Below are 26,685 nucleotides of genomic sequence, written 5' to 3'. Positions count from 1 at the left end.
TTCTTCAAAAAACTCAATCAAGTTTGTGAGGCATGATTTCCCATACACAAAGCCACAAATCCTAATCAGTCCTTGCCTTTCCAAATACATGTACATCCTGTCCCTCAGGATTCCCTCTACAACTTGCCCACCACTGAGGTCAGGCTCACTGGTCTATAGTTCCCTAGCTTGTCCTTACTACCCTTCTTAAAGAGTGGCACCACGTTAGCCAACCTCCAGTCTTCCAGCACCTCCCCTGTGACTATCAGTGATACAAATATCTCAGCAAGAGGCCCAGCAATCACTTCTCTAGCTTCCCACAGAGTTCTCGGGTACACCTGATCAGGTCCTGGGGAGTTATGCACCTTTAACCATTTCAAAGCATCCAGCACTTCCTCCTCTGTAATCTGGACATTTTGCAAGATGTCACCATCTATTTCCCTACAGTCTATATCTTCCATATCCTTTTCCACAGTAAATACTGATGCAAAATATTCATTTAGTATCTCCCCCATTTTCTGTGGCTCCACACAAAGGCCGCCTTGCTGATTTTTGAGGGGCCCTATTCTCTCCCTAGTTACCCTTTTGTCCTTCATATATTTGTAAAAACCCTTTGGATTCTCCTTAATTCTATTTGCCAAAGCTATCTCATGTTCCCTTTTTGCCCTCCTGATTTCCCTCTTAAGTATTCTGCTATTTCCTTTGTACTCTTCTAAGGATTCACTCGATCTATCCTGTCTGTACCTGACATATGCTTCCTTCTTTTTCTTAATCAAACCCTCAATTTCTTTAGTCATCCAGCATTCCCGATACCTACCAGCCTTCCCTTTCACCCTGACAGGAATATACTTTCTCTGGATTCTTGTTATCTCATTTCTGAAGGCTTCCCATTTGCCAGCCGTCCCTTTACCTGTGAACATCTGCCTCCAGTTAGCTTTTGAAAGTTCTTGCCTAATACTGTCAAAATTGGCCTTTCTCCAATTTAGAACTTCAACTTTTAGATCTGGTCTATCCTTTTCCATCACTATTTTAAAACAAATAGAATTATGGTCGCTGGTCCCAAAGTGCTCTCCCAATGACACCTCAGTCACGTGCCCTGCCTTATTTCCCAAGAGTAGGTCAAGTTTTGCACCTTCTCTAGTAGGTACATCCACATACTGAATCAGAAAATTGTCTTGTATACACTTAAGAAATTCCTCTCCATCTAAACCTTTAACACTATGGCAGTCCCAGTCGATGTATGGAAAGTTAAAATCCCCTACCATAACTACCCTAGATCTCCTTACAAGTTTGTTTCTCAATTTCCCTCTGACTATTGGGGGGTCTATAATACAATCCCAATAAGGTGATCATCCCTTTCTTATTTCTCAGTTCCACCCAAATAGCTTCCCTGGACGTATTTCTGGGAATATCCTCCCTCAGCACAGCTGTAATGCTATCTCTTATCATAAATGCCACTCCCCCTCTTCTCTTGCCTCCCTTTCTATCCTTCCTGTAGCATTTGTATCCTGGAACATTCAGCTGCCAGTCCTGCCCATCCCTGAGCCATGTTTCTGTAATTGCTATGATATCCCAGTCCCATGTTCCTAACCATGCCCAGTTCATCTGCCTTCCCTGTTATTCCAATGATCCAAAAATGTGAATCCTTCTCCCATACACCAGCTCCTCAGCCATGCATTCATCTGTTCTATCCTCCTATTCCTGCCCTCACTAGCTCGTATCACTGGGAGTAATCCAGATATTACTACCCTTGAGGACCTCTTTTTTAAATTTCTGTCTAACTCTCTGTAATCTCTCTTCAGAATCTCAACCTTTTCCCTTCCTATGTCGTTGGTTCCAATGTGGACACTGACCTCCTGCTGGCCTCTCTCCCCCGTGAGAACATTTTGCATCCTTGATACTGGCACCAGGGAAGCAACACACCATTCTGCTTTTTCTCTGCTGGCCACAGAAACGTCTGTCTGTACCTCGGACTACAGAATCCCTTAACACAATTGATCTCTTGGAAGCCGACGTACCCCTTGTTGCATTAGAGCCAGTCTCAATACCAGAAACTTGGCTGTTCGTGCTACGTTCCCCTGAGAATCCATCACCCCCTACATTTTCCAAAACAGCCTGTTTGAAATGGGTATATCCACAAAAGACTCCTGCACTAGCTGCCTACCTCTCTTACCCTTCCTGTCGTTAACCCATCTATGTGACAGTATCTGAGACTTTCCCCCCTTTCTATAACTGCCATCCATCACATACTGTAGCTGTTGCAAATTCCTCATCGCTTCTATCTGTCTCTCCAACCCATCCACTCGATCTGATATGATTCGCATCCAACAGCATTTATAGCAGATATAATCCACAGTAATCCTTAAACTCTCTGTAAACTCCCACATCTGACAAGAAGTACATATCACTGCAAAGGCCATTTTTGCTCGTTCACAATCTACAGGCCCAGAAAATAACACAGTCCTATTCCTCTACACACACTGCCCCAGGTTAAAATATAAGGCATAGCTATTAATTTAAGTTTAATCAAGAGACCTATCTCCAAAAACATATAATCAAGAAAGAATCCACTGTACTCACTAATACAGCCTTTCTCTTGGACAGACTTAAAACAACAATTAACTTATCTGATTCTGTGCTGTGAACTTCGCCCAACAGTTCCTCCAAGATTAGTTGTGAATTTCACTTTTGTTAATTTTCCCAGATGCACTCCGATGTCCAGTAATACACGAATTCAAACAGCAAAGGCGGTAACTGTGCAGGTTCTCTCTCTCTCTCTCTCTCTCCCCTGCACTGTCCTCACCATGTTGTAACATTGTATTTTGCACTCTGTTCTGCTACCCTGATGCACATTTATGGCACGATCTCCTTGTATAGCAAGCAAAACAATAGTTTTCATTGTACCTCAATACATGTGTCAACAAATCAAACTCAAACTCACCCAGAATTCCCACCACTCAATCTGGAATATATTGAAATGTTGTAATCATTACTGTATTTTACTGAGTCAAACATGACCATCTGTTGTAGAAATTTCAAAATTTTACCAGTGACACCCACACCCAGAAATGATGAAATATAGTAAGATGATAATTATCCAGGATATAAATGCTGTCATGTCCCAAAAACAAATTGATAATTAGACTTTGAACAAAGGAATCAATGTTTTTCATCTTTCTACCTTGACACCTTGGAAGTCATATATAAAATTTAAATAAACTTTATTTTTAATAGCATAAATTTATAATTGCTGATAGTAACAGACTCTGGTATTTGGGGATTTTTGAAAAGCCCTGCCTACGTTAAGACCTTGAGTGTTACATGGAGGGAAAGCGTCACTGATGAAGAAGTGCTAAGAGGCCTGAACGAAGTGCCTGCAGGATATTGTGACAGAGATAAGTGAGACTGACAGTATACGTTCTTCACCTCCAGGAGGTATTGTGCGCCAAAGGGGCAGTTGAATGGACACTATCAGATGGCAGGGCCAGCCAAAGATCTGGCAAGATAAATTTAAGGATTACATTCAAGAGCAAAACTCCATTTGAGCTGCAGTGAAAGACATTGCTATGGACTAGCTTTGGTAGTAGAATATTACTGCTCATTATCCCACAGGTGATAGCTTAAAGTCAATCATGTAACTATCTGGCTCGGTTACATCTGGTTGGAGATATATCAGATATTTTTGTCAGTGGTAGTTTTTTTTTTACTCATAGTAGTAGAGGCATGGAACGCACTGCCTGCACAGGAGTAGACTTGCCAACTTTAAGGGCATTTAAATGGTCATTGGATAAACATATGGATGAAACTGAAATAGTGTAGGATAGATGGGCTTTGAATCAGTTCTACAGGTCAGTGCAACATTGAGGGCCCAAGGTCCTGTACCGCACTGTAATGCTCTATTTTTTTTATCATCACTGGGTCAAATTCCTCAAACTCCCTCACAGCACTGTGAAGTAACTACACTACATGGGCTGCACTGGTTTACAAAGTGGTTCAACTGCCATCTTCAGGTAATGCCCTCAAACTAAGAATTAATATTTTAAATCATGTATTATGTGGCTACAGTTGCCTAATTGCTCGCAGTACAGTTCATTTCATTTTAAATCATATTGTAATCATTTCTTCCTGGTGCCACACCACAAAATTATACATTGTACATTGACAAGAAGTACATATCACTGCAAAGGCCATTTTTGCTCCTTCACAATCTACAGGCCCAGAACCTGTAAATTACACCACAAACAAACAATAATTATACATAAATATGGAATTGAGCAGCCTGGGTGTTGAGGACTAAGGCTCAGCAGCCACAATTTGGCAACCCTTACTGTAGGATGTCACAGTTTGCATAGCACTCATTTGGTCCCCAGCTGTGCACTCAGATCCTGTGTGGATCAGCTGGCAGGAGTATTGCAGACATCTTTAATCTCCCCTTACTCTGATTTGAAGTTCTCACCTCTTTCAAGAAGACCACCATCATCCCAGTGCCAAAGAAAATCATGCAGTGTGCCTCAATGACTACTACCCAGTGACCTCCCTGACTATGAAGAGCTTTGAGGGGTTAGTCATGGCTCACATCAATTCCAGCCTATCAGACTGCCTTGATCCTAAGCAATGTCCCTACCGTCGCAGCAGGTCCACGGCAGACACCATCTCCCTGGCCCTGCGCTCATCCCTGGAACATATGGATAACAAGGATAGCTACATCAAGGTGACTACAGCTCCACGTGCAACACCATGATTCCAAACAAACTTATCTCTAAACTCCAAGACCTAGGTCTTGGCTTCTCTCTCTGTAACTGGATCCTCAACTTCCTGACTCATAGACTGCAATCAACCTCCTCCACAATAATCCTCAACAATGGTGCCCCACAAGGCTGCGGAATCAGCCCCTTACTCTAGTCCTTATACACTCATGACTTCATTTACAAGTTTGATGATGACACCACCGTTGTAGGTCGGATCTCAAACAATGACAAGATGGGGTACAGGAAAGAGGTTGTGTGCTTAGTAGCATGGTGTAAAGACAACAAGCTTTCCCTCAATGTCAGCTTAATGAAGGAGCTAGTCATTAACTTCAGGAAGAAGAGTGGCGGGTAAGCTCCTGTCTGCATGAATGGTGCTGAGTTGGAGATGGTCAAGAGCACCAAGTTCCTGGAGTAATGATCACCAACAACCTGTTCTGGTCCAACCACATCGAGGTGATTGTCAAGAAAGCACAACATTTCTACTTCCTCAAGAGGCTAAGGAAATTCAACATGGCCACAAAAACTCTGATCAATTTTTATAGATGCACCACAGAAGGTATCCGATCTGGATGCATCACAAAGTGGTATGGCAACTGCTCTTCCCAGGACTGCAAGAAACTACAGAGTCATGAACTCAGCCCAGTCCATCACACAAACAAGCCTTCCATTCACTGATTCCAGCTGTGCTTCCTACTGCCTCAATAAAGGAACCAGCAAATCAAAAACCTCTCCCACCCTAGTTATGCTCTCTTCCACCTTCTTCCATTGGGCAGAAGATATAAAGTTTGAAAACACCTATGAACAGATTCAAGAACATCATCTTCCTCACTGTTATTAGACTTTTGAATGGTCCTTTCAAATGTTCATGTTGATCTCTCCCTCTACATCTTCTTTGCGGCTGTGACACTGTATTCTGCACTCTGCTCTACTCCCCTGATACATTTTGTATGGTAAGATCTGTCTATATGACAAGCAAAACAACACTTTTCACTGTATCTTGGTACATGCGACAATAAATCAAACTCAAACTTATACGTTTCAATGTACTAATTAAATCTGCTACTCTGTTGAAAAGAAAGCAAAGATGAGGACTGAACCTGTTTAATTTGACACAACAAGTCTATCCTGAAACAGCTGTCCGTGGTGGGGACATTGGGAGAATGGCACTGATTTTAGTAGCTAAGGACCACTTTAGGAAATCAAAGGACTTGTTCTTTGGACACGTATTTGCTGTATTTATAATCAATAGCTAGCTCCCACAATGGTGCCTTTCTGTGGTCTAATAGCTGGTATGCTCCATAGCTGAAGCAGAGCTATTTTGATAAAGTGCTCAGAAATGCAGCAAAAAATGATGAAGTACTGTTGGAAAATCCAATGCCATAGAGAATAAATATATTTTGCTAGAAATAGAACTTCTCTTTCAATTTCAGTTTTCTAAGGGATGTGTAGCATTAATATCTGACAAGGACTGAAGTGTCACCAAGAGACTGTGATGCCTTGTTTCTTCCTAGTGTATTTTTAAACTAGAACGCTTTACTTTGAAGTGCTCTTACTCGGAGGTAGTTGAGAGTAGAGTTGGACAGGCCACATCTTGTGATGTTCTTTGACAACTGATCCAGCATCTGTGGGTCCTGGGACTGTGAAGAAAAGAAATGGAATAAGATCAATTAACTGGTTGGTGAGGATCGACTTACTAATGCCAACACTCAGGTTCTCCTGGCTTGGGTGAGGGAGTTTATAGACTCAGAGACGTATAGCATGGAAAGAGACTTTTTGGTCCACCTCATTCATGCCAATCAGATATCCCAAACTGACCTATTCCCATTTGTCAGCACTTGGCCCATATCCCTCTAAATCTCCCTTCCTGTTCATATGCCCCTCCAGATGCCTTTTAAATGTCGTAATTATAACAGGCTCCATCTCCTCTGGCAACTCATTCCATACATGCATAATGCTCTGTGAAAATGTTGCACCTTAGGTTATTTTTAAATGTTTGCCATCTCATCTTAAACCTCTGCCCTCTAGTTTTGGACTCTCCTACCCTGGGAAAAAAAAACCCTGGCTACTCATTCTATCTGTGCCCTGCATTATTTTATAAACTTTTATAATGTCACCCCCCCAGGCTCTGTCACACCAGAGAAAATAACCCTAGCGTTTTCAGCCTCTCCCTGTAGCTCAATCCTGGCAATATCTTTTCTGAATCCTTTCAAGTTTCACATCTTTCCTATAGTAGGGAGGCCAGAATTGAATGCAGTATTCCGAAAGTGGCCTAACCCATGTGCCGTACAGCCACAACATGACCTCCCAACTCCTAAAGTCAATGCACTGACCAATAAAGGCAAGCTTACCAAGTGCCTTCTTCACTACCCTGTCTATCTGCAACTCCACTGACTTATTTGACCTGACAGATTGGGTGTCATTACACGTGACAAACCTTAGCCATCAATGGCCTATCACTTTGAAAAGGACCAAATCCTTTGCATCTGAGAGCCTGGGGCTTGTACTGAAGTACATAAGAAATAGGAGCAGCACAAGGCCATTCAATTCCTTGAGGCTGTTCCATTATTAGTAAGATCATGGCTGATTTCTGACCTCAATTCCACCTTCCTTAGAGCAGAACGCAACAGAATAAACTGACAGTGTAACATTAACTTGTGGAAGTTACATCACACATTAAAAAGGCAAAGAAATTTCATTTGAAATATTAATTGAAGAGAATATTCAAAGTGTTTACACTTCAAAAGACACTAGCCAAAACAATAGAGAGTGAAACTATTTAGTTGGGCTTTTAAACTTTCAAACCATTCATTTTGACAGGAAAAGTTTATTGAGAACCATGGGAAGTAATTTTATCAAGCTTGTGCTATTAACTAAAATGCATTCTTGAATTTAACTTTGCACAAGAACGAAATCAAATTACTTTACTGATAGTCCTAATAGGACTAGAAAGAAGATTGTACTGAAACAGAACAGGTTTGAACAATTAGGAGCTAATTAAGAAAGCGGAACCTTAAAGGTAATAATAATCTCAGGATTACTACCTGAGTGATGGGAAAACTGACATAGGGTAAATAAAATCAAGGAGCTAAATGTGTGGCTCAAGGATTGGTGAGGGTGGAATGGGTTTCTATTCATGGGGACGGCACCAGTACTGCAGTGGAAGGGAGATGTTCCAGTTGTTTGGGCTTCACCAGAAATGTGGGGCTGATGGGACGGCTTTTAATTAATTGGGTGAGAGCTGCAATCAGGAGATGTGAAACACATGCTTACAAAGTTAAATAATATGGCAGCATTGCAGGGCAGCTTTTTGGATAATGATATCAAGAGGGTACATCTGCAAGCATTAAAAAATAGAGTCAAGGGAAAGAAGGGAGGGAAATAGCAAAATTTATGGCTGTTTACTTAAAGGCCCAAAGTATTTGGAACAAGATTTGGAACCTAGCGGTTAATGAGATGCCATAAGTATGATAGTAAGAAATGATCTTCCATCCAAAGATGTAGAATCCATATGGGTGCAGGTGAGAACAATGAAGAGAAGAAAACACAGAGTCCTATCGTCATAGAGATGTACAGCATGGAAACAGACCCTTCGGTCCAACTCGACCATGACGACCAGGTATCCCAACCCAATCTAGTCCCACTTGCCAGCATCCAGCCCATACCCATCTAAACCTCTTAAATGTTGCAATTGTATCAGCCTCCACCGCTTCCTCTGGCAGCTCATTCCATACATGTACCACCCTCTGCATGAAAAGGTTGCCCCTTAAGTCTCTTTTATATCTTTCCCCTCTCACCCTAAACCTATGCTCTCTCGTTCTGTATTCCCCCACCCCAGAGAAAAGACTTTGTCTATTTATCCAATCCATGCCCCTCAATTATGTAAACCTCTGTAAGGTCACCCCCTCAGCCTTCGATGATCCAGGGAAAACAGCCCCAGCCTGTTCAGCCTCTCCCTATCGCTCAAATCCTCCAACCCTGGCAACATCCTTGTAAATAAATCTTTGCTGAACCCTTTCAAGTTTCACAACATCTTTCTGATAAGGAGACCAGAATTGCACGCAATATTCCAATAGTAGCCTAATCAATGTTCTGTACAGCCGCCAATGACCTCCCAACTCCTGTATTCAATACTTTGACCAATAAAGGAAAACATACAAAACCCCTTCTTCAGTATCCTTTCTACCTGCAACTCCACCTTCAAGGAGCTATGAACCTGCACTCCAAGATCTCTTTGCTGAGCAACACTCCCCAGGACCTTACCATTAAGTGTATAAGTCCTGCGAAAATTTGCACTCCCAAAATGCAGCACCTCGCATTTATCTGAATTAAACACCATCAGCCAGTTCTTGGCCCACTAGCCCATCTGATCAAGATCCTGTTGTAATCTGAGGTAAGCTTCTTCACGGTCCACTATACCTCCAATTTTGATGTCATCTGCAAACTTACTAACACTACCTCTTATGCTCACATCCAAATCATTTATTAAACGATGAAAAGTAGTGGACTCAGCACCGATCCTTGTGGTACTCCACTGGTCATAGGCCTCCAGTCTGAAAAACAACCCTCCATCATCACAGTCTGTCTTCTACCTTTGAGCCAGTTCTATATCTCCCTGTATCCCTTGAGATCTAACCTGGCAAACCAGTCTCCCACAGGGAACCTTGTCGAACGCCTTACTGAAGTCCACATAGATCACATCTACCACTTTATCCTCATCAATCCTCTTTGTTACTTCTTCAAAAAACTCAATCAACATGTTGGAAGTAAACTATAGGCACCAGGTAGGAGATAATGAGGGCATGTAAAAAAGATAGCATATTAATCATGGTGATTTTAATCTTCATGTTGATTTGGAAAAATTCAAGGAAGAATTCACTGAGCGTATTCAGCAGTTTCCTAGAAATATATGTTGTGAATCCATTGAGGGATCAGGCTATTTTCAATGTTAATGTGTAATGATGCAGGTTTAGTGAATTATCCAATTGGAAACGATGGCCATAACATGATGGAATTTGGCATTCAATATGACAGTTAGAAACAAATGTTGGAAACAACTGTGTTAAACCTAAATAAAGAAAATCACAAAGGAATGAAGACAAAGTCATTTGAAATGGACTGGGAAAGGGTTAGTAGAAAACACAGTTGAGAAACAATGGTAGACATTTAAGAACATAGTTCATGATTCAAAACAAAGATAGATCTCAGAGGAAGTAGGATTCTAGGAAGGGATAACATGATCGACAAGGTCGTTAAGGATAGTACCAAATTGAATGCAAATATATAAAACGTGGCAAAAATATCAGGGGTAAACCAGAAGACTGGGAAGGTTTTAAAGAAAAACAAATGACCTAAAATATAATAAAGAGAAAACCAACCTCTTCAGTAAACTAACAGGTAATGTCAAAATGCATAGCAAGCACTTCTTCAAATATATAAAAGAGAATAGAGAGGCCAAAATGAACATAGGCCCCTTAAAGAATAAGGCTGTAAAAATCCAACAAATGGCAGAGGGACTGAATAGATATTTTGCATCAATTGTCGTGATGGCTGGCTTTAATAACAGTTCAAAAATACTAAATCATGCAATAAAATGTGAGGATGAAACAAATGTAATATCAACATTATAGAGAAAAGAATAATAGGAAAATCTAAAGGATTTAAGGCTGTTAAATCCCCTGGACTTTGTGTGTCACATCATAGGATTTTAAAGAAGTAACTACAGAGATAGTTCATTTACTGATAGTAATCTTCCAAGAATCCTTAGATTCTGGAAAACATCCCAGAAAATGAGAAAACTGGATTGTAATACCCTTATTCAACAAGGGAATGAATTCAAAACAGGTAACTATAGAGTAGTTAGTTTAACATTGGTGATTGGGAACATGTTAAAATCTATTATAATGGAAGCAATAACAGAGCATTTAAAAATTCACAATGTAATCAAGCTGAGTCAGCATGGCTTGATGAAGGGAAAATCATGCCTGACTGATTTATTAGAATCCTTTGAGGATATAACAAGTAGGATAGATAAAGGAGAACCACGCTTGGATTTCCAAAAGGGATTTGCTTAAGTATCACACATAAGGATACTTAATGAGATAAGATGTTGAGGTCGTGTATTAGTTTGGATACAGGATTGGCTGAATAATAGATGATACAGAGTGTTGGGATAAAGGAGGCATTTTCAGGATTGCAACTCATAACTATTATAGTACCGCAGGGATCAGTGGTAGGAAGTAAAGAAGAATTGAATATTATTTAAATGGAGATAGACTGCAGAAATCTCAAAAGAGAGAGATTTGGGCGTTACTGTACATAAATCACAAAATGTTATCATTCAAATTACAGGAGACATAGGAAGACAAGTGGAATGTTGTCCTTTATTTCAAAGGTTATGGGGTGTAGAAATAGAGACACCTTGCAAAAACTATACAAGACACTTGTCAGATTACACCTGGAACACTGAACAATTTTGGTTTTCTTATCTAAGGCAAGATACACTGGCAGTAGTAGAGAAGGTTCACAAAGTTGATCCAAGGTATGGAGGGACTTTCTTATTGAGTAGATTGGGCCTGTATTAATCGCAGTTTAGAAGAATGAGAAGAAACCTTAGTGAAACATAAAAAAAGCCTTGCGGGCATCTAGGACCAGAGGGCATAACCTCAGTGAGAAGTTGCCCATGTAAGACACATGATGAGCAATTTCTTCCCTCAGAGCGTAGTGAATCTGAATCATTCAGAAATAAAGGGGTATGAAAAAAAGGCAAGAAAGTGGAGTTGAGGGTTAACAGGTAATCTATGATCTCATTAATGGAGGACCAGACATGATGGGTCAAACGGCCTACTCCTGATCTCACACTTTATGGTCTTTAGAAGCAGTAGGTACTTTTTAAACACATTATTGCTTCCAAACAATGCAGAGGTTTTCTCTTACTCAATGTGTTTGAATTGGAACTATAGGAAGCAAATCTCTGAAGAAAATTCTCTTGTGAATTTCAAGGTGCATGGCAAGGTGAGGGTTGGAGAGTTGAACAGCAAATGCCCCACTATTAAAGCATGCTGAGAATAAAGACCACAGTTTACAAATTTCAGTGACTGAATGAGTACAGCCTTGACAAGTAGATACTCACATTCATTGCAAGGATGCTGCGTGGGATCAGCTCACGGTGTTGCCGGATATTAAAATGCCAGGTCTTAATTCTCATCATATCATCAAACATGAACTCCAGATATAACCGCCCCTCCACGCACACCTAAAAATACAATCATTGGTTAGATGAATAACAATGGTAGATGCGCCAATTTCAACAGCATACTGCACCGCATAGCTGCAGCTTCGTTATAAATCTATTACGCTACACCCTCAGTTTTTCTCATTCATCACTGGCAAATCAACATTTGTCACCCAGCTCAAGTTGCTCTTGGAAAGATAATGATGGGCCTGGAAATCATTTACCCACCTTTTTAAAAGAATGTTGTACAACACAAAGAAAGCAAAGGAGGGATCAAATAATGATCCAGACCTCTGCAAATTCAACTATAGAATCAGGGTTTGCCACCAGCATCTCTAATTTGGATGGAAATGCAAATTGTTTATTTGATGTAAGTTGAGTTATTGTAAGTAAGATTTTATCTTAAGACTTCTTGTTGATAAAAGTGTGATTTTAGTGCAATATTTAATGATGCCCTTGGCCTAGGAGTCAGAATGTGGAATTGGGTGGAGATGAGGAGTAGTGTGTGAAAGAAGTCACGAGTGGAAGTGGCCGACAGGACCCCAAACAGTAGTCACAATATTGGACAAAGTAGACAAGAAGAAATATGGTTTTGATAAAAAAGACATCAAAAATCATGGGTGCATTTAATCTATATATAATCTGAAAAAATCCAATTGGCAATAGTATTCTGAATGAAAAGTTCATAGTTTTTTTTACAGGGGCGCATTTTGGAAATGACCAATGCAGATCACATTAAATTTGGCATTGTTTAATGAGGGAGGATTAAATAATCACCTCGGTAACAGCAAACACAATATGATTGAACTTTACATCTAGCTAGTGTTTTAAAACTAAATAAGGGTAGTTATATGGGCATGAATGCTGAGCAAGTAGAAGTGAACTGGTATACTTGGCTGGGGGACAGACCAATAGAGACACTGCGACAGACATTTGAGGGGATATTTCAGAATACTCAGAAATAAGTACATTCCTATCATGAAGAAAAATTCTGAAAGCGAGGACTCAACATTTGGTGTTCACTAAAAAGAATTAGGTAAAGTATCAAATTTCAGAAAAAAGCATTTCACTCCCTAAAGATGAGTCATAGGTTAAATGACTGGTTAGAATATTGAGAACAGCAAAGAATAACTAGAAGTTCAATGAAGAAGAAAAAATTGGATATAGGAGGAAACTAGCTAGGAATGTAAAAACAGATATTCTGTAGGTATTTAAAAGAAAAAGAGTAAAGTGAGTGATGGTCCTTTAGAGAGTGACAATAGGAAGCTGACATTAGATAGTAAGAAAATGACAGATGAACTGAACAAACATTTTGGTTCTGCATGTACAGAGAACACTCCCGCTCCAGTAAGAGCTACTAAGCACATTTGGGAGAGAGGACATTAGTGAAATTATAATCACAGAGGAAGTGGTACTGAACAAACTTAAGAAGCTGTGGCCTGACACGTTTCTGGATGCCAATGCACCTCATCCTAGGATTGTAAAAAAGTGGTTGCTAATGAGGTAGTAAATGCAATGGTGTTAAATTTTCCAAAATTGCATAGATTCGGGAAAGTGAAGATCACACTGGAAAAATAGCAAACATAACCACTCTAATCAAGGAGGAAGGAAGGCAGAAAACAGAAAACTATAATTCAGTTAGCTTGATGTTCATCATGGTTGAAGAGTGTGGTGCTGGAAAAGCACAGCTTGTCAGGCAGCATCCGAGGAACAGGGGTGTTGACGTTTCAGCATAAGATCTTCATCAGGAATGTCCATCATAAGTAGGTGTCAGACAAAACTGTTAAGAAATTATAGCTGTGCACTTACAGAAAAGTTAGCACGGTTTCGTCAAAGGGGAATCATCTTTACTGGAGCTCTTTGAAGGAGTATTGAGTATCTACTTGCTACAGGAAAGCTTGTAGCTGTACTATACTTGATTTCCAGAAGGCATTTGATAAGGTTATTGCCGAAAGGAAATGCTAATAGTGTGGGGGTAACATAGTGGCATGCACAGAAGGTTGACTGACAGAAATGGAGGGGTTGCATAAATGAGTCTTTGACTGGCTGACAAGATGCAATAAGTAGACTTCTGAGAGCTTTATGCTGGAGACTCAACTTCTAACAACTTACATCAATGACTTAGATGAGGGAGCAAAGACACACATAGTGGCTAAATTTGCAGATGACACCAAGATAGGTAGGAAGGTATATTATGAAGGAGACATAAGGAAGTTGCAGACAGATATAGAAAGGTTGAGTGAGTGAGCAAAAATCTAGCAAATAGAATAAAATGTGGGAAAATATGAAGTTGCTCACTTTGGCAGGAAGAATAAATAAAGAGTATTACTCAAAGGAGAATGTCTGTAGAATTTCATTGTGCAAAGGGATTTAGATATTCTGATGCATTAGTCATGAAAAGTTAATGTGCAGGTACAGTACACAATCAAGAAGGCTAATGGGATGCTGTCCTTTACCATGAGAAGAGCTGAAAGCATGTTATGCTTATACAGGACATGGGTGAAATCACATCTTGAATACTGTGTAGTTTTGTTCTCCTAATTTGAGGAAGAATATAAATACATTGGAGGCCTTTCAGAGTGGGTTTACTAGATTGATACCTGGCATGAGCAGATTATCATATGAGGATAGTTTGCAGAGGCTGGGCTTGTTTCCACTGGAATATTTGAAGAGTGAGAGGCGACGTGATTGAAGTGTGAGATTCTGATTAGTCTTGACAAGGTGAATGTGAAAAGGATATTTCCTCTGTGGGTCAGTCCAGAACTAGGGGGATCAGTTTTAAAATCAGATGTCTCCCTTCCAGGACAGAAATGAAGAGATTACTTGTTTCTCTGAGGGTTGTTGAAACTTTATTGCTGGAACAGCACAGCAGGTCAGGCAGCATCCAGGGAACAGATAGAACATGACAGCACAATCTGAATTTGGCATTACTCTTCAAGAGGTCACAAATATAAGGGCAGCACAGCCTGTGCCCGAAACGTCGAATCTCCTGTTCCCTGGATGCTGCCTGACCTGCTGTGCTGTTCCAGCAATAAAGTTTCAACTTTGATCTCCAGCATCTGCAGTCCTCACTTTCTCCTCTCTGAGGGTTGGACCATTTTGGAATTTTTTGTCTCATAAGGCAGTAGAGGTGGGATTATTGAATATTTTTAAGGCTGAACTGGATAAATTCATGTTAGACTGAAAGGCATTCGGGAATAGATGGGAATGTGGAATTCAAAACACAAATGGATTTGCCATTATCTTATTGAATGGCAGACCAGGCTCATGGGGTCAACTGGTATCCCTCTGCTCCTATTTTGAATATATATCTAAGTGTATCTCCAACGTCCTTCCTCACCACTTGGGCAAGCAAAGTATTTTTGTTGGAGATGGAGAAAAGTGTTCAATGAGACGACCGTTGCAATGTTTTTCTGGGTTGCTTGCAACAGTGTCCAAGAGATTAGCTTTCTATTGTGAGGGACTCCACGGAATATTGGAGGGAGGACAAGTTTAACTGCAAGAATCCTATACACTGAATTGGGACAGCATCACTGGAGTTCTTAATGCAGATAGATACACAGCATAGAACATAGAACATGACAGCACAATCTGAATTTGGCATTACTCTTCAAGAGGTCACAAATATAAGGGCAGCACGGTGGCTCAGTGGTTAGCACTGCTGCCTCACAGCACCAGGATCCCAGGTTCGATTCCAGCCTCGGGCAACTGTCTATGTGGAGTTTGCACATTCTCCTCGTGTCTGTGGGGGTTTCCACCCACAGTCACAAAGATGTGCAGGTTAGGGTGAATTGGCCATGCTAAATTGCCCATAGGGTTAGGTGCATTAGTCAGAGGGAAATGGGACTGGGTGGGTTACTCTTCGGAGAGTCGGTGTGGACTTATTGGGCCGAAGGGCCTGTTTCCACACTGTAGGGAATCGAATCTAATTTAATCTATAAGGAACATATACCTAAATACGTAAATGGAGTTCATGCCACCAGTGCAGGAGATCCTCTGAGCTATTGCAACATCACATAATTCAGCCTGCCTCACTTCATAAGGCTGTCTAGAGCTACTGTAGAGACACAAACTCTGTGAAATCTGAAAACCTCCACAAACCTGTGAAAAATAGGAAATTGGGACTCAGCTCCTCCCCACCTTCATATCACAGGCCCCACATATATGACTCCTTGGCTACAAGGTTTGTTTCCTGAGTCAGGCCATACCTTAGTGAACATTGGCTTCCCGTGTTGTGTCACCATTGTGCACTGGTCACAGTCCAATGATACAAAATTATTGTGGAATGATTCCTTTGGATGTTTGAGGACATAGTACAGGTCAGTTGCTCCTCCCTCGAAGATACTGCGGAAATAGCGTGGGATCAAAGTCCGGCCAATGGCTGTGAGAAAGTTTGAAGAAATAGAAATTAACATGTGATACGGAGGTAACTATCTTCCTCTGCTGCCAGTCTTTCTCCAGCACTTTACCCATTCACCAAAAAAAAAAAAATCGGTCAAAACAGAGGCTTTTTTTAATTGATTCATTCGTGGGACATGAGTGTCGCTGGCTGGCTAGCGTTTATTGCCCGTCCCTAGTCGCCCTTGAGCAGGAGGTGGGGAGCTGCCTCCTTGAATTACTTCAGTCTGTGGGTTGACCCACAATGCTATTAGGGAGGGAATTCCAGAATTTTGATCCAGCAACAGTGGAGGAAAGGCAATATATTTCCACATCTGGATGTAAGTGGCTTGGAGGGGAACTTGTTGGTAGTGGTTTGCTGCCCTCGTCCTTCTAGATGGAAGTGTTCATGGGTTTGGAGGTACTGTCTAAGGAGTTTTGGCAAAGTGCTGCAGTGCATCTTGTTGATAGTACATACTGCTGCAACTCAGCATCAATGATGGAAGGAGTGCATGTTTATGGTTGTGAGGCCAATCAAATGGGCTGCTTTGTCCTAGATAGCAAACTTCTTGAGTGTTGTTGGAGCTGCACCTATTTAGGCAAATGGGGAGTATTCCATCACTCCCCTGACACTCGTGCCTTAAAGATGAAGAATAGAAGTCAGGAGGTGAATTAGTCGCCGGAGTACTCCTGGCCTCTGACCTGCTCTTGTATCCACTGTGTTTATGTGGCAAGTCCAGTTGAGTTTCTGGTCAATGATAACCCCAAAGATGTTGACAGTGGGAGATTCAGTACTGGTTATACCATTGCATATTAAGGTGTGGTGGTTAGATTATCTCTTATTGTTGATGGTCATTGCCTAGCATTTGTGTGGCGCAGATGTTACTTGCCACTTATCAGCCCAAGCCTGGACATCTTCCAGATCTTGTTGCATTTCAGCGTGGTCTGCTTCAGTATCCGAGGAGCTGCGTATGATATTGATCATTATGCAATCATTGGCAAATGTCCCCACTTCTGACTTTATAAGAGGTTGCATTTCCATAGCACCATTTATCTACTTTGAAGCACTTCACAAATTAATTTCTGAAGTATAGTTTGTTGCTGTGATATGAGAAATCATCAACCAATTTGCCCACAACCACTCTCTCATACAGCAACGAGGTCAATGACCACATAATCTATTTTTCAGTAATATTGGAAGTCACACAACATCAGGTTATAGTCCAACAGGTTTATTTGAAAGCACAAGCTTTTGGGGCGCTGCCCCTTCATCAGGTGAAGTGCACACAGACACAGAATTTATAGGCAGAGAGATCAAAAGATCATACAACTGGTGTGAGTGGAGTGTCGAATACTAAGTCTCTGTAGGTGACCAAGACAGAGTACATCATCTAACACTTGGTCACCTGCAAAGACTTATTATTTGACACTTCACTCACACCATTTGTATTCTCTATTAATCTCTCTGCCCTTGATCTCTCTGCCTATAAATTGAGCTGTTCTCTTCACTTCACCTGACGAAGGGGCTGTGTCCCGAAAGCTTTGAGATTTCAAATAAACCTGTTGGACAATAACTTGATGTCATGTGATTTCTGACTTTGCCCACCCCAGTCCAACACCAGCAGCTCCACATTCAGTCATGTTGATTAAGGGATAAATACTGGCCAGGCCACCAGGGAGAATTCCCCTGTTCCTCTACGAAACAGCTTCATGTCATTTTACAACATCCATCCACGAGGCACACAAGGCCTCAGTTTAATGACTCATCCAACATACAGCATTTCTGACACTGCAGCACTCTGTCAGTACTGTAGTGAAATGTGACTTTAAATGCTGTAGGGCTTAAATCCACAACCTGCTGACTTGAGGGTGAGTGTCAGATTGAATGAGCTAAATCAGGACAGTATCAAGGCTGAACCTAATCTTGTTTCATTCAAGTCTACATGTTTCTGCAGAGTTATGGGATGGTGATCAGCAGCAACAAACCTTGGTGGGGGCGGGATTTATTTTCATACCCAAGGCAAATCATTGAATTCAGTGGAAGTCAGGGATTGAACCTGGTAGTGTCCTGATCGGAGAAGACGCCTCCATCTCCAAGTCACTGAAAGTTTGCAGATCTTTCAATTTTTTAATCTGATACTAGAAGAAATAGCACTCGAGAGAATTCAGCTAAACCAGTGCGAAACTTTATATCCAATGATACTGTAGGAGCTCACTGCTGGTGTCATCAGTAGTGGAGAGTATAGCATCGGGAAGGGGACGGTAAGAATGTTTTAGCGAATTAAACCATGGAACTACTTCACTTACTGTATCGCTTTGGCCCGTCTTCCAAACAGAAGGTGATGGTTAACATGGCATCATCTTCAAAAAACTCTGTGGTAAAGGCATCCCACCAGAGATTGTCACATTCCTGAAGAAAGCATGATTCAGTTAGACTAGAATGTAAAAAAGGAGACACAGAAAGATAGAGTATGAAAATGAAGAACAAAATGAATGAGAGGTCAAAATGAATGAAAGATTAAGAGACAGCAAATAAGAAAGTAATAAAGTATGAGAATAAGAAGGAGAAAGAGTGAATGAGCGAAAGATGAGAGAAAACAAAAGAAATGTTGAGAGGCAGATAGAAGAAGATTGATAAAGATGGTACAAGAGAGACGGATGGGACAAAGTGTGAAACGGAGGGAGGATAAGAAATATTGTGTGAACAATGAGATGAATTAGGTGAAAGATTGACTGGATAAGATAGGCAGATGCTTTGTCTCATCCCAAGTTGCTGAAAGTTATAGCCAGACTGTACTGGTGTTAAGACCGTCACCACTGCCCTAGCTTCTCTACAAGTTGACCGATATAGCTCATTGAAGCATAAAAACTTATAAAGATGATTAATAGAGTTGATACTTGGTGAACGTTATCCCTGACCTGGGAGTCCTAAACTGAGTTGAGGGTGGGGTAGTTGAAAATGAAAGGCTGGTCATTTATAACAAACAGAAATGTCTTGACTCCTCCGTGATTGTAGTGATTGGGACCAGGTGGATCTTATGAGATGAACCAAGAGATCCTTGATTGGAGTTGTTAACCTAGGCCAATCAGGGAGGCCTGGCTGACAGACATGAACAGGAAATTATGTAATTGGACTGTCTTATATGTACAAATGTCATTGTTACTGTTTTGCAAGGATTGAAACTGGGATTTGAGGTTTGTCCTCATTTCCCTGAAAACTGGTTGAACAGTAGGGCTTGGGGCCTGGTTTTGCTGGTCCACTTCCTTGTAAAATTGCTGTTGTATACAGCTGTAAATGTTAACTGTTTTTTGTGAACTGTGTGTTTTATAAACTGATTTGTAATTGCTTAATAAAAGTTTTTAAAAATGAACAGGAAAATATGTAATTGGACTGTCTTATATGTACAAATGTCATTGTTACTGTTTTGTAAGGATTGAAACTGGGAAATGAACAAGAAATTCAGAGAATCTCCTGACTTCAGGGACTGGCTCCAAGCTCGCTGGCCACAACCAGTGTACTGTGCACATGTAAATTTGGTGACAGGAGACCAGCCTGTGTGCAGTTATTTCAATGATATTACTAAGTGGCTCGAAGGCCTGAATGGCCTGCTCCTGTCCTTGTATTCTCATATCCTTCTCAAGCCATGATTTTCAAACCCACCTGTGCAGCTCTGATCATGGACAACCATTTTTCTACCTGGGACTCAAACCATTACTTTCTCATTTATTAAAATGTTTTCCAAATGCCTTCTTCAACAAACACTCACAAAAATAGAAACCCAACAGTCAGGAGTTTGCAAGCAGTCAGTGGTCAGGGTGCAGAAGAGTCTTGAACAGCATCTTATCAATTCACAACAAGCTTGCATTATTATCATATTGAGAAGTTTCAAGCTAATCTCATCAGGCACATGGTTTGGGTTAGACAAATAAACACACAAAGAAATTATTAAAAGGACATGCTGAAAGGATGAGACAGAGTAGGAGTGCAGGAGGCTCATGTGATTCATAAGCATGAGCATCAATTGGATCAATAGCCTGGTTCCGTGCTGTAAACACACTAAATTCCAGCTGAATGGCACTGAGAAGGGTAGCCCCAGCTCAATTCCAATTAAAAGCGAAGTTAATTACCCTCAGCAGAACAAGGTTGAATGGCATTCTTAAACACAGCTTCATGGATCAGAGGCCTGGAAAAAAGTCAAGAGACATTGCAATCCTGCGGCCCAGCAATAGATAGAATACAACTTCCTGTATGCCTGTGCTATATCCACCTTGGGAGCTTTTTTGACAGGGACAGCTTAGAAGAGCTTTAACTCTATTGACCCTGGTGTACTGATCTTGGGAGTGCTCAATGGTACAATGTAGAGGAAAATTTGCTCTGTAACTAAACTTGTCGTTACCTGTCCTGGAGGTGTTAAACATTGGCACCAAGTATCAGAAATGGAAAGCGTAACATTCTGCCACACGAAAATTCTTTCCATTAATAAGCAGAATTACCTCTGCCCAGTTCTGCAATCGTTTATTGAGCTCGAATATCCTGTAGTCAGTTTGATTCATATAAGGTGTGTGTCTCCTGTTAAAAAAGAGAATAATTGTTGAACAAAGCATTACATTACCTGAGTGTCTGGATTAATGCCACTAGGCCATCACCTCCCTTTGTTGTTTATGGAGTTAGTGTACAATGATTTCGAATAGCTTTCAGTTCCGGTGAACTGGTATACTTTTCTCAGAAACGAAGGAATGAGAAGATCACTCATCCATGTCTTGAAGTCCTACATATGTCGCCTGGTCACTTTATTGCCAGAAAGTAATTGAAGAGCTTACGTTGACAATGTAATCTAGGTAGCACCATAATTGGGAGAAAATGATATTAAATAATCCATGGTATCTGTGCCAGAATTGATGTATCCTTGATGTATTGCAGCTTAGTGTTAACATGTATGAAATACAGAGATTAATGGTAATATTGGTGCAAGCATTTAAGTAAACCATTATTGGCTAAAGTCATGTTGGAATTGTAGCATGGTATTTGACATCTTATAGTGCATCATGAATTCAATGCTATAGAGTCTTGAGAAGATTTGTAGCTCAGGTTGAGGTCTGGATGTAGGTTTGCTCACTGAGCTGGAAGGTTCATTTCCAGATGTTTCATCACCCTACTAAGGTAACATCTTCAGTGGGCCTCTGGAGACCCACTGAAGATGTTACCTAGTAGGGTGATGAAAACGTCTAGAAACGAACCTTCCAGCTCAGTGAGCAAATCTACATCCTTGATGCTAAAGAATTATATAATTAAATGGAATCATATTAAGTGGTTTATTAGAAAGTGGACATGAACTAATTAAATATAAAGATCTAATTCTGCCATTGTTACTTTAAATAAGGATTGGTTATCATGAATAAAATGTAAGCAGGACAGCCATTTAACTCCAAAGTAAGCACTGCATGAAGAATGGATTACAGGTCTGCCTGCAATGACCTCAGTTTCGATACACACAATTTTCAGTTCATGCCTGTGAGAATGGGAAGTCAAACACATAGATAGATTTTGATTTAAACATGGAAACTCTGAGTTCTGTATGCACCAGTACAAGATCCATCCAACTGATGGTCAAACTATGATTACAATTCTGCCACTTACCCAATACCAGGCTCCAGGTAAGTCGGAGGATACATTGGTGTCGGACTGTTAAGAGGAAGAGAGAGAAAATAGGATAGTTTAAAATACAGCTGGATCCACTTTTAATTCTCAACATTATAAGTACCCTCTACTCCCTTACCACAGTACTTACCAACGTTTCTTCAGACAAAGTTTTTAAAAATTGTGACCTCAACTATTGAGACTGACAAGGGCAGTGGGCATTTAAGGAGACCATCAGCTTCTCAAAGGCAATTTAAGGATTGGTAATAAATACTGGCTGGGCGAGCCTACATTTTGCAAATCAACAAAGTTCAGGAATTTTTATTGCTCAAGTATATAAGTATCCCAGAATTTCTCTCTAGTCTGGAAAACTTTACTCAGACCATTGGAGTATCAGTTCAAGACAGTGATGCACAGACAATTCTTGGAAACAGGGGAATTTCAGTCATAAGGTTTCTGATCTCAATACAATTTGCATGAAAGGCTGAATTGCAGCAATTGTTTTGTGCACAGAGATGGAAAATTTCAGTTTTGTATTCCTGGAAGTGATGACGTTTCCTTCAAAACTTTTATTTTGAACTGTGAACAAGAACATTAGTCATTTCACACAGCACACTGCAGAAGTGTCAGACAAAATCAAGTGTTTTATTGAATAGTGCCACCTCTGGTTGAGGGCATTATGGTACACATAATGCCTGGATATACAATATCGCCACCAACTGGTACTGTTGTGATATTACCATTACAGCGTCAAGAGAAACCTTCAGCACACAGGAGGCCATTCGGCCCATCGTGCCTTCTCTTTAAATGAGCAGTTGTACTTGAGTCCCACAACCCCTTTTTTTTGGTTCTGCCTCTTTAAAATTATTTATGGAATCAGTTTTCAGCACCTTTTCAGCAAAAACATTCCAGAGCTTGACAATTCTCTGAATGCAAATAATTTGCCTCATCTACTCTTTAGATTTTTTACGAACGGTTTTAAATGTATGACATCTGATTATTGGCCCACTCACCAGACAGAATCTAGTCTACTCCACCAAACCCTTTGTGAGGAACATTCAGTCCCAAGAAGTCTTCTCTGCCATTCTATAATACGACTGATTATTTAAGAACCAAAATTTAATGTAAGTAATCAGGGAGCAAAAGAAGGGGAAATAAATGCAATAACTATCACCACAGAACTGGGTTAAAGATCAATAACTGGACTTGATGGGATGCATTCAAGATTATTAAAAGAATCTCCGTGCTGTTGGAAAGATGTTATGAATCTTGAAAGGGTTCAAAAAAGATTTACAAGGATGTTGCCAGGGGTGAGTGTTTGAGCTATACGGAGAGGCTGTTCAGACTAGATTAATAGACTGGGATTAATTTAGGATACTGGTCGCATGGACAAGTTGAATCCAAGGGTCTGTTTCCATTCTGAATACCTCTCTAATTCTAAGACTCTAGGTAGGCATAGAGATAGTGGGTGCACGGGTAGTTATCTATCAAAGATCCACAGATTATGGAAAAGTTCCTGAGGATTGAAAAACTTCAGTTTAAAAAAAGGAAAGAGACCAAAAACAAGCAACTACAAAACTGACTAGCTAATAGGACAGCCATAGAGTCATTCAGAGCAGAAAAGGCCCTTTAGCCCATCAAGTCTCCATGAACAATAAATACCATAAAGACACACTAATCCCAATTTCCTGCACTTCTGCCATATCCTTTAATTTTATAATATTAGAAGTGCTCATCCAGATTTTATTTTTAAAAAGGCTGTAAAGTTTCTAGCCTCCACTACCTTTCCAGATAGTTCATTCCAGATTCCTACCACGCTCTGAGTGAAAAAGTTTGTTCTCAAATCCCCTTTGAATCGCCTGCCCCTTAGCCTAAAACTATGTCCCCTCGTGATTAACCCCTCAATCAAGGGGAACAGCTGCTCTCTATTCATCCTGTCCATACCATTACATATAAGATGTAATCTTATACATCTAAGTCTCGTCTCCCCTGTCTTCACCACTCTAAAGAAAACAATTCAAGCCTATCTCCTCTCTCCTTATAGCTCAATTGCTCCATCCAAGACAACATCCTGGTGAATCTCCTCAATACCCCTCGATTGCTATCACATCCTTCCTGTAATGAGGTGACCAGAACTGCACACAGTCCTCAGGCTGTGGCTGAACAACACTCTGTACAACTCCAACATTACCTCCTTGGTCTTATACTCAATGCCACAACTGATGAAAGCAAGTATCCCATATGCCTTCTTAACTATCCTATTCAAGTACTCTGCCGACTTCAGGGATCTGAATAACTACCCCAAGATCCCTCTGTTCCTCTAAGCTACCTAGTATACTGCCATTCATTAAATGCTCCCTCATCTCATTGTTTCTTCCAAAATGCATCACCTTGCATTTATCAGAGTTAACATTCAGCTCACGTTTTCATCTATATAATTTGTGTATATAACAAACAATAACTGGACACCAGCTGAGAACTGAGATAAGGGGACATTTTCAGGATGGTAACTTGTAACTACTGAAGGGCCACAGGGATCAGTGTTGGAGCCACAATTATTTACAATATAAATTAATGACTTTAGATGAGTAAAGTGAATGTGTTATATCTAAGTTTGCGGAAGACACAAAAATAGATGGAAGGTCAGTAATAAGGAGGGCACAAAGAGTCTACAGAAGGATAAAGACGGGTTAAACAAGTGGGTAAAAACTTGGCAGATGGATTATTGTATATACTCATGTAAAAGTCCAATTTTTTAGACTATTCTTAAAAGTTCAATTTGTAGGGTTGATTATTATACGGGCACTAGTTTTGAGGGGCTGAAATTCATGCTGCAGTTTGAAATACCGTATTATTAGCAGAAGTCGATTCGATTGCTCAACTAATCCCGGGCAAAGAAGAAAAACACAATGAATTACGGTAAAAGTAATTACCGGATAAAAGCAAGAGAAACAAGAATGAATTAATTGTAATAAATTTTCTTTATACATACCGGTACAAAAATTTAATATGTCAAAGATTCTTTGAAATTCTGCAAAATCCCACAGTTCAACATCATCATGGCTTGGTATAATGACACACTTAAAATGAAACATTTTTGAATGTCTAAGCATTTTGAACTTATCTGCCAAATTCTGCCATTTTTCTCCCATCTACTCTCATTATGTTATGTACCTCAGCAACATTAACAAATTTGTCAAAGGATTTAAAATATATGGAGCTAATATATCTCACTTTTATTCTGATATAATGGCACAATTAAAATGATTAACTTTTTAACAATATTAACTTTTGGATGTGTAGTGAACAAAGTGCAATAGTACCAATAGACTTAGTACCAGTCTGAATGAATGAATCAAAGTGTGGGGTGTGGTAAACTAAGTGGGGTAAGTAGAATTATGAATGAATGAATGGAGACGCAATACAGTAAACAAAGAGTGATGAGTAGAGTTACCGGAATGAATGAATGAGTGAATGAGATTTAGTTTAAGTGGATTAATTGAAACATACAATTTCCTTTCTAAGAGGTTTATAATGCAATATAGTAGGGTCGACTTTTACACAAGATATATGGAAAATACCAGATTTTTTGGCCAAAAATAGGGGGTCGACTTTTCCATGAGATTGACTTTTACATGAGTATACATGATATACTGTCGGTAAATGGCAGTATATGTTCTTTGGCAGGAAGAATAGAGGAGCTGAATATCAGTTAAATGGAGAAAGACTGCAGAAAGCGGTAGCTCAGAGGGATTTGTGTGTGTTAATCACAAAATGTTAGCATCCAAGTTCAACGGGTAATGGGAAAGGCAAATGGAATGGTAGCATTTATTTCAAAGGGATAGTGTGTAAAAATAGGTCTTGCTAAAACTGTACAAGGGACTAATTGGACTACACGTGGAAATCTGTAAATAGTTTTGGTCCCCTATCTGTGTAAACAAAATTAGCATTGGAGACAGTCAAGAGAAAGTTCACTGGGTTAATTCCAAGTATAGAGGGATTTCTTGATGAAAGGAGATCGCTTGGACTCATTGGATTTTAGAAGAATTACAGGAGACCTTATTGAAATAAATAAACCATCTACAAGGTTTGACAGATTAGATGCAGAGAGGTTATTTCCCCTTGAGAAAGTCTCAGACCAGAGAGCAATATGTCAGATATTAGCTTGCCCATTTATGACAGAAGTGGAGACTTTTTGTTTCCTCTCAGAGTGTATTAAATCTGTGGTATTCTTTTCACAGAGGGCTTTCAAGGTTGGGTCATTAGTTATAATCAAGGCTGAAATGGACAGTTCGTTAATCAGGAAAAGAAATCAAGGGTTTTGGGACAAGGCAGGAAATTGGATTTGAGAAGTATCAGATCATCCATAAATCGCTTCAATGGCTCAGCAGATTCGATGGGCTGAATGGTCTTATAGGTATAGAGAAAGTGAGCGACCTTTGAATGAATGTCTAACAATCCCAGATGATAACTGGGAAGATCTATAAGGCTGTTAAGAATGCATTTTCAATCCTTTACCTTACTAGCCAAGGCAGAGATTATAGAGCAGAGGGGTATTGCTGGAGTTTTAATACACTAGTCAAGCCACAACTTGAGTATTGCATGGAGTTCTGGTCACCTCATTGCAGAAAACAGCTAACCTACTTGCTGGACTACAAGTCCGGATCCCATCCCCCTGCCAAATTAGTTTAAACCCCCCCCCAGCGCGCTTG

At 40.2% G+C, this 26,685-nt stretch overlaps 1 protein-coding gene across 3 annotated transcripts in view; it reads right to left on the bottom strand.

Annotated features, from left to right (window-relative positions):
* Positions 1 to 26,685, bottom strand: part of ldb1a (LIM domain binding 1a) — a 97,932-nt gene that overhangs the window by 7,024 nt on the left and 64,223 nt on the right. For all 3 annotated transcript variants that reach the window (XM_043712933.1, XM_043712935.1, XM_043712934.1), the window contains exons 3-8: positions 21,974 to 22,018; positions 20,830 to 20,905; positions 18,643 to 18,745; positions 16,167 to 16,339; positions 11,857 to 11,979; positions 6,281 to 6,364 (exon numbers count right to left, since the gene is read on the bottom strand). In XM_043712933.1, coding sequence (XP_043568868.1) covers positions 6,281 to 6,364; positions 11,857 to 11,979; positions 16,167 to 16,339; positions 18,643 to 18,745; positions 20,830 to 20,905; positions 21,974 to 22,018 — 604 coding nt within the window. The remainder of the gene's footprint in view (positions 1 to 6,280; positions 6,365 to 11,856; positions 11,980 to 16,166; positions 16,340 to 18,642; positions 18,746 to 20,829; positions 20,906 to 21,973; positions 22,019 to 26,685) is intronic.

The sequence above is a fragment of the Chiloscyllium plagiosum genome, chromosome 22, assembly GCF_004010195.1.
Source record: "Chiloscyllium plagiosum isolate BGI_BamShark_2017 chromosome 22, ASM401019v2, whole genome shotgun sequence".
Taxonomy (NCBI): domain Eukaryota; kingdom Metazoa; phylum Chordata; class Chondrichthyes; order Orectolobiformes; family Hemiscylliidae; genus Chiloscyllium; species Chiloscyllium plagiosum.
The sequence above is the reverse complement of the archived record's forward strand: the minus strand, read 5'-3'. Positions and strand labels throughout refer to the sequence as shown.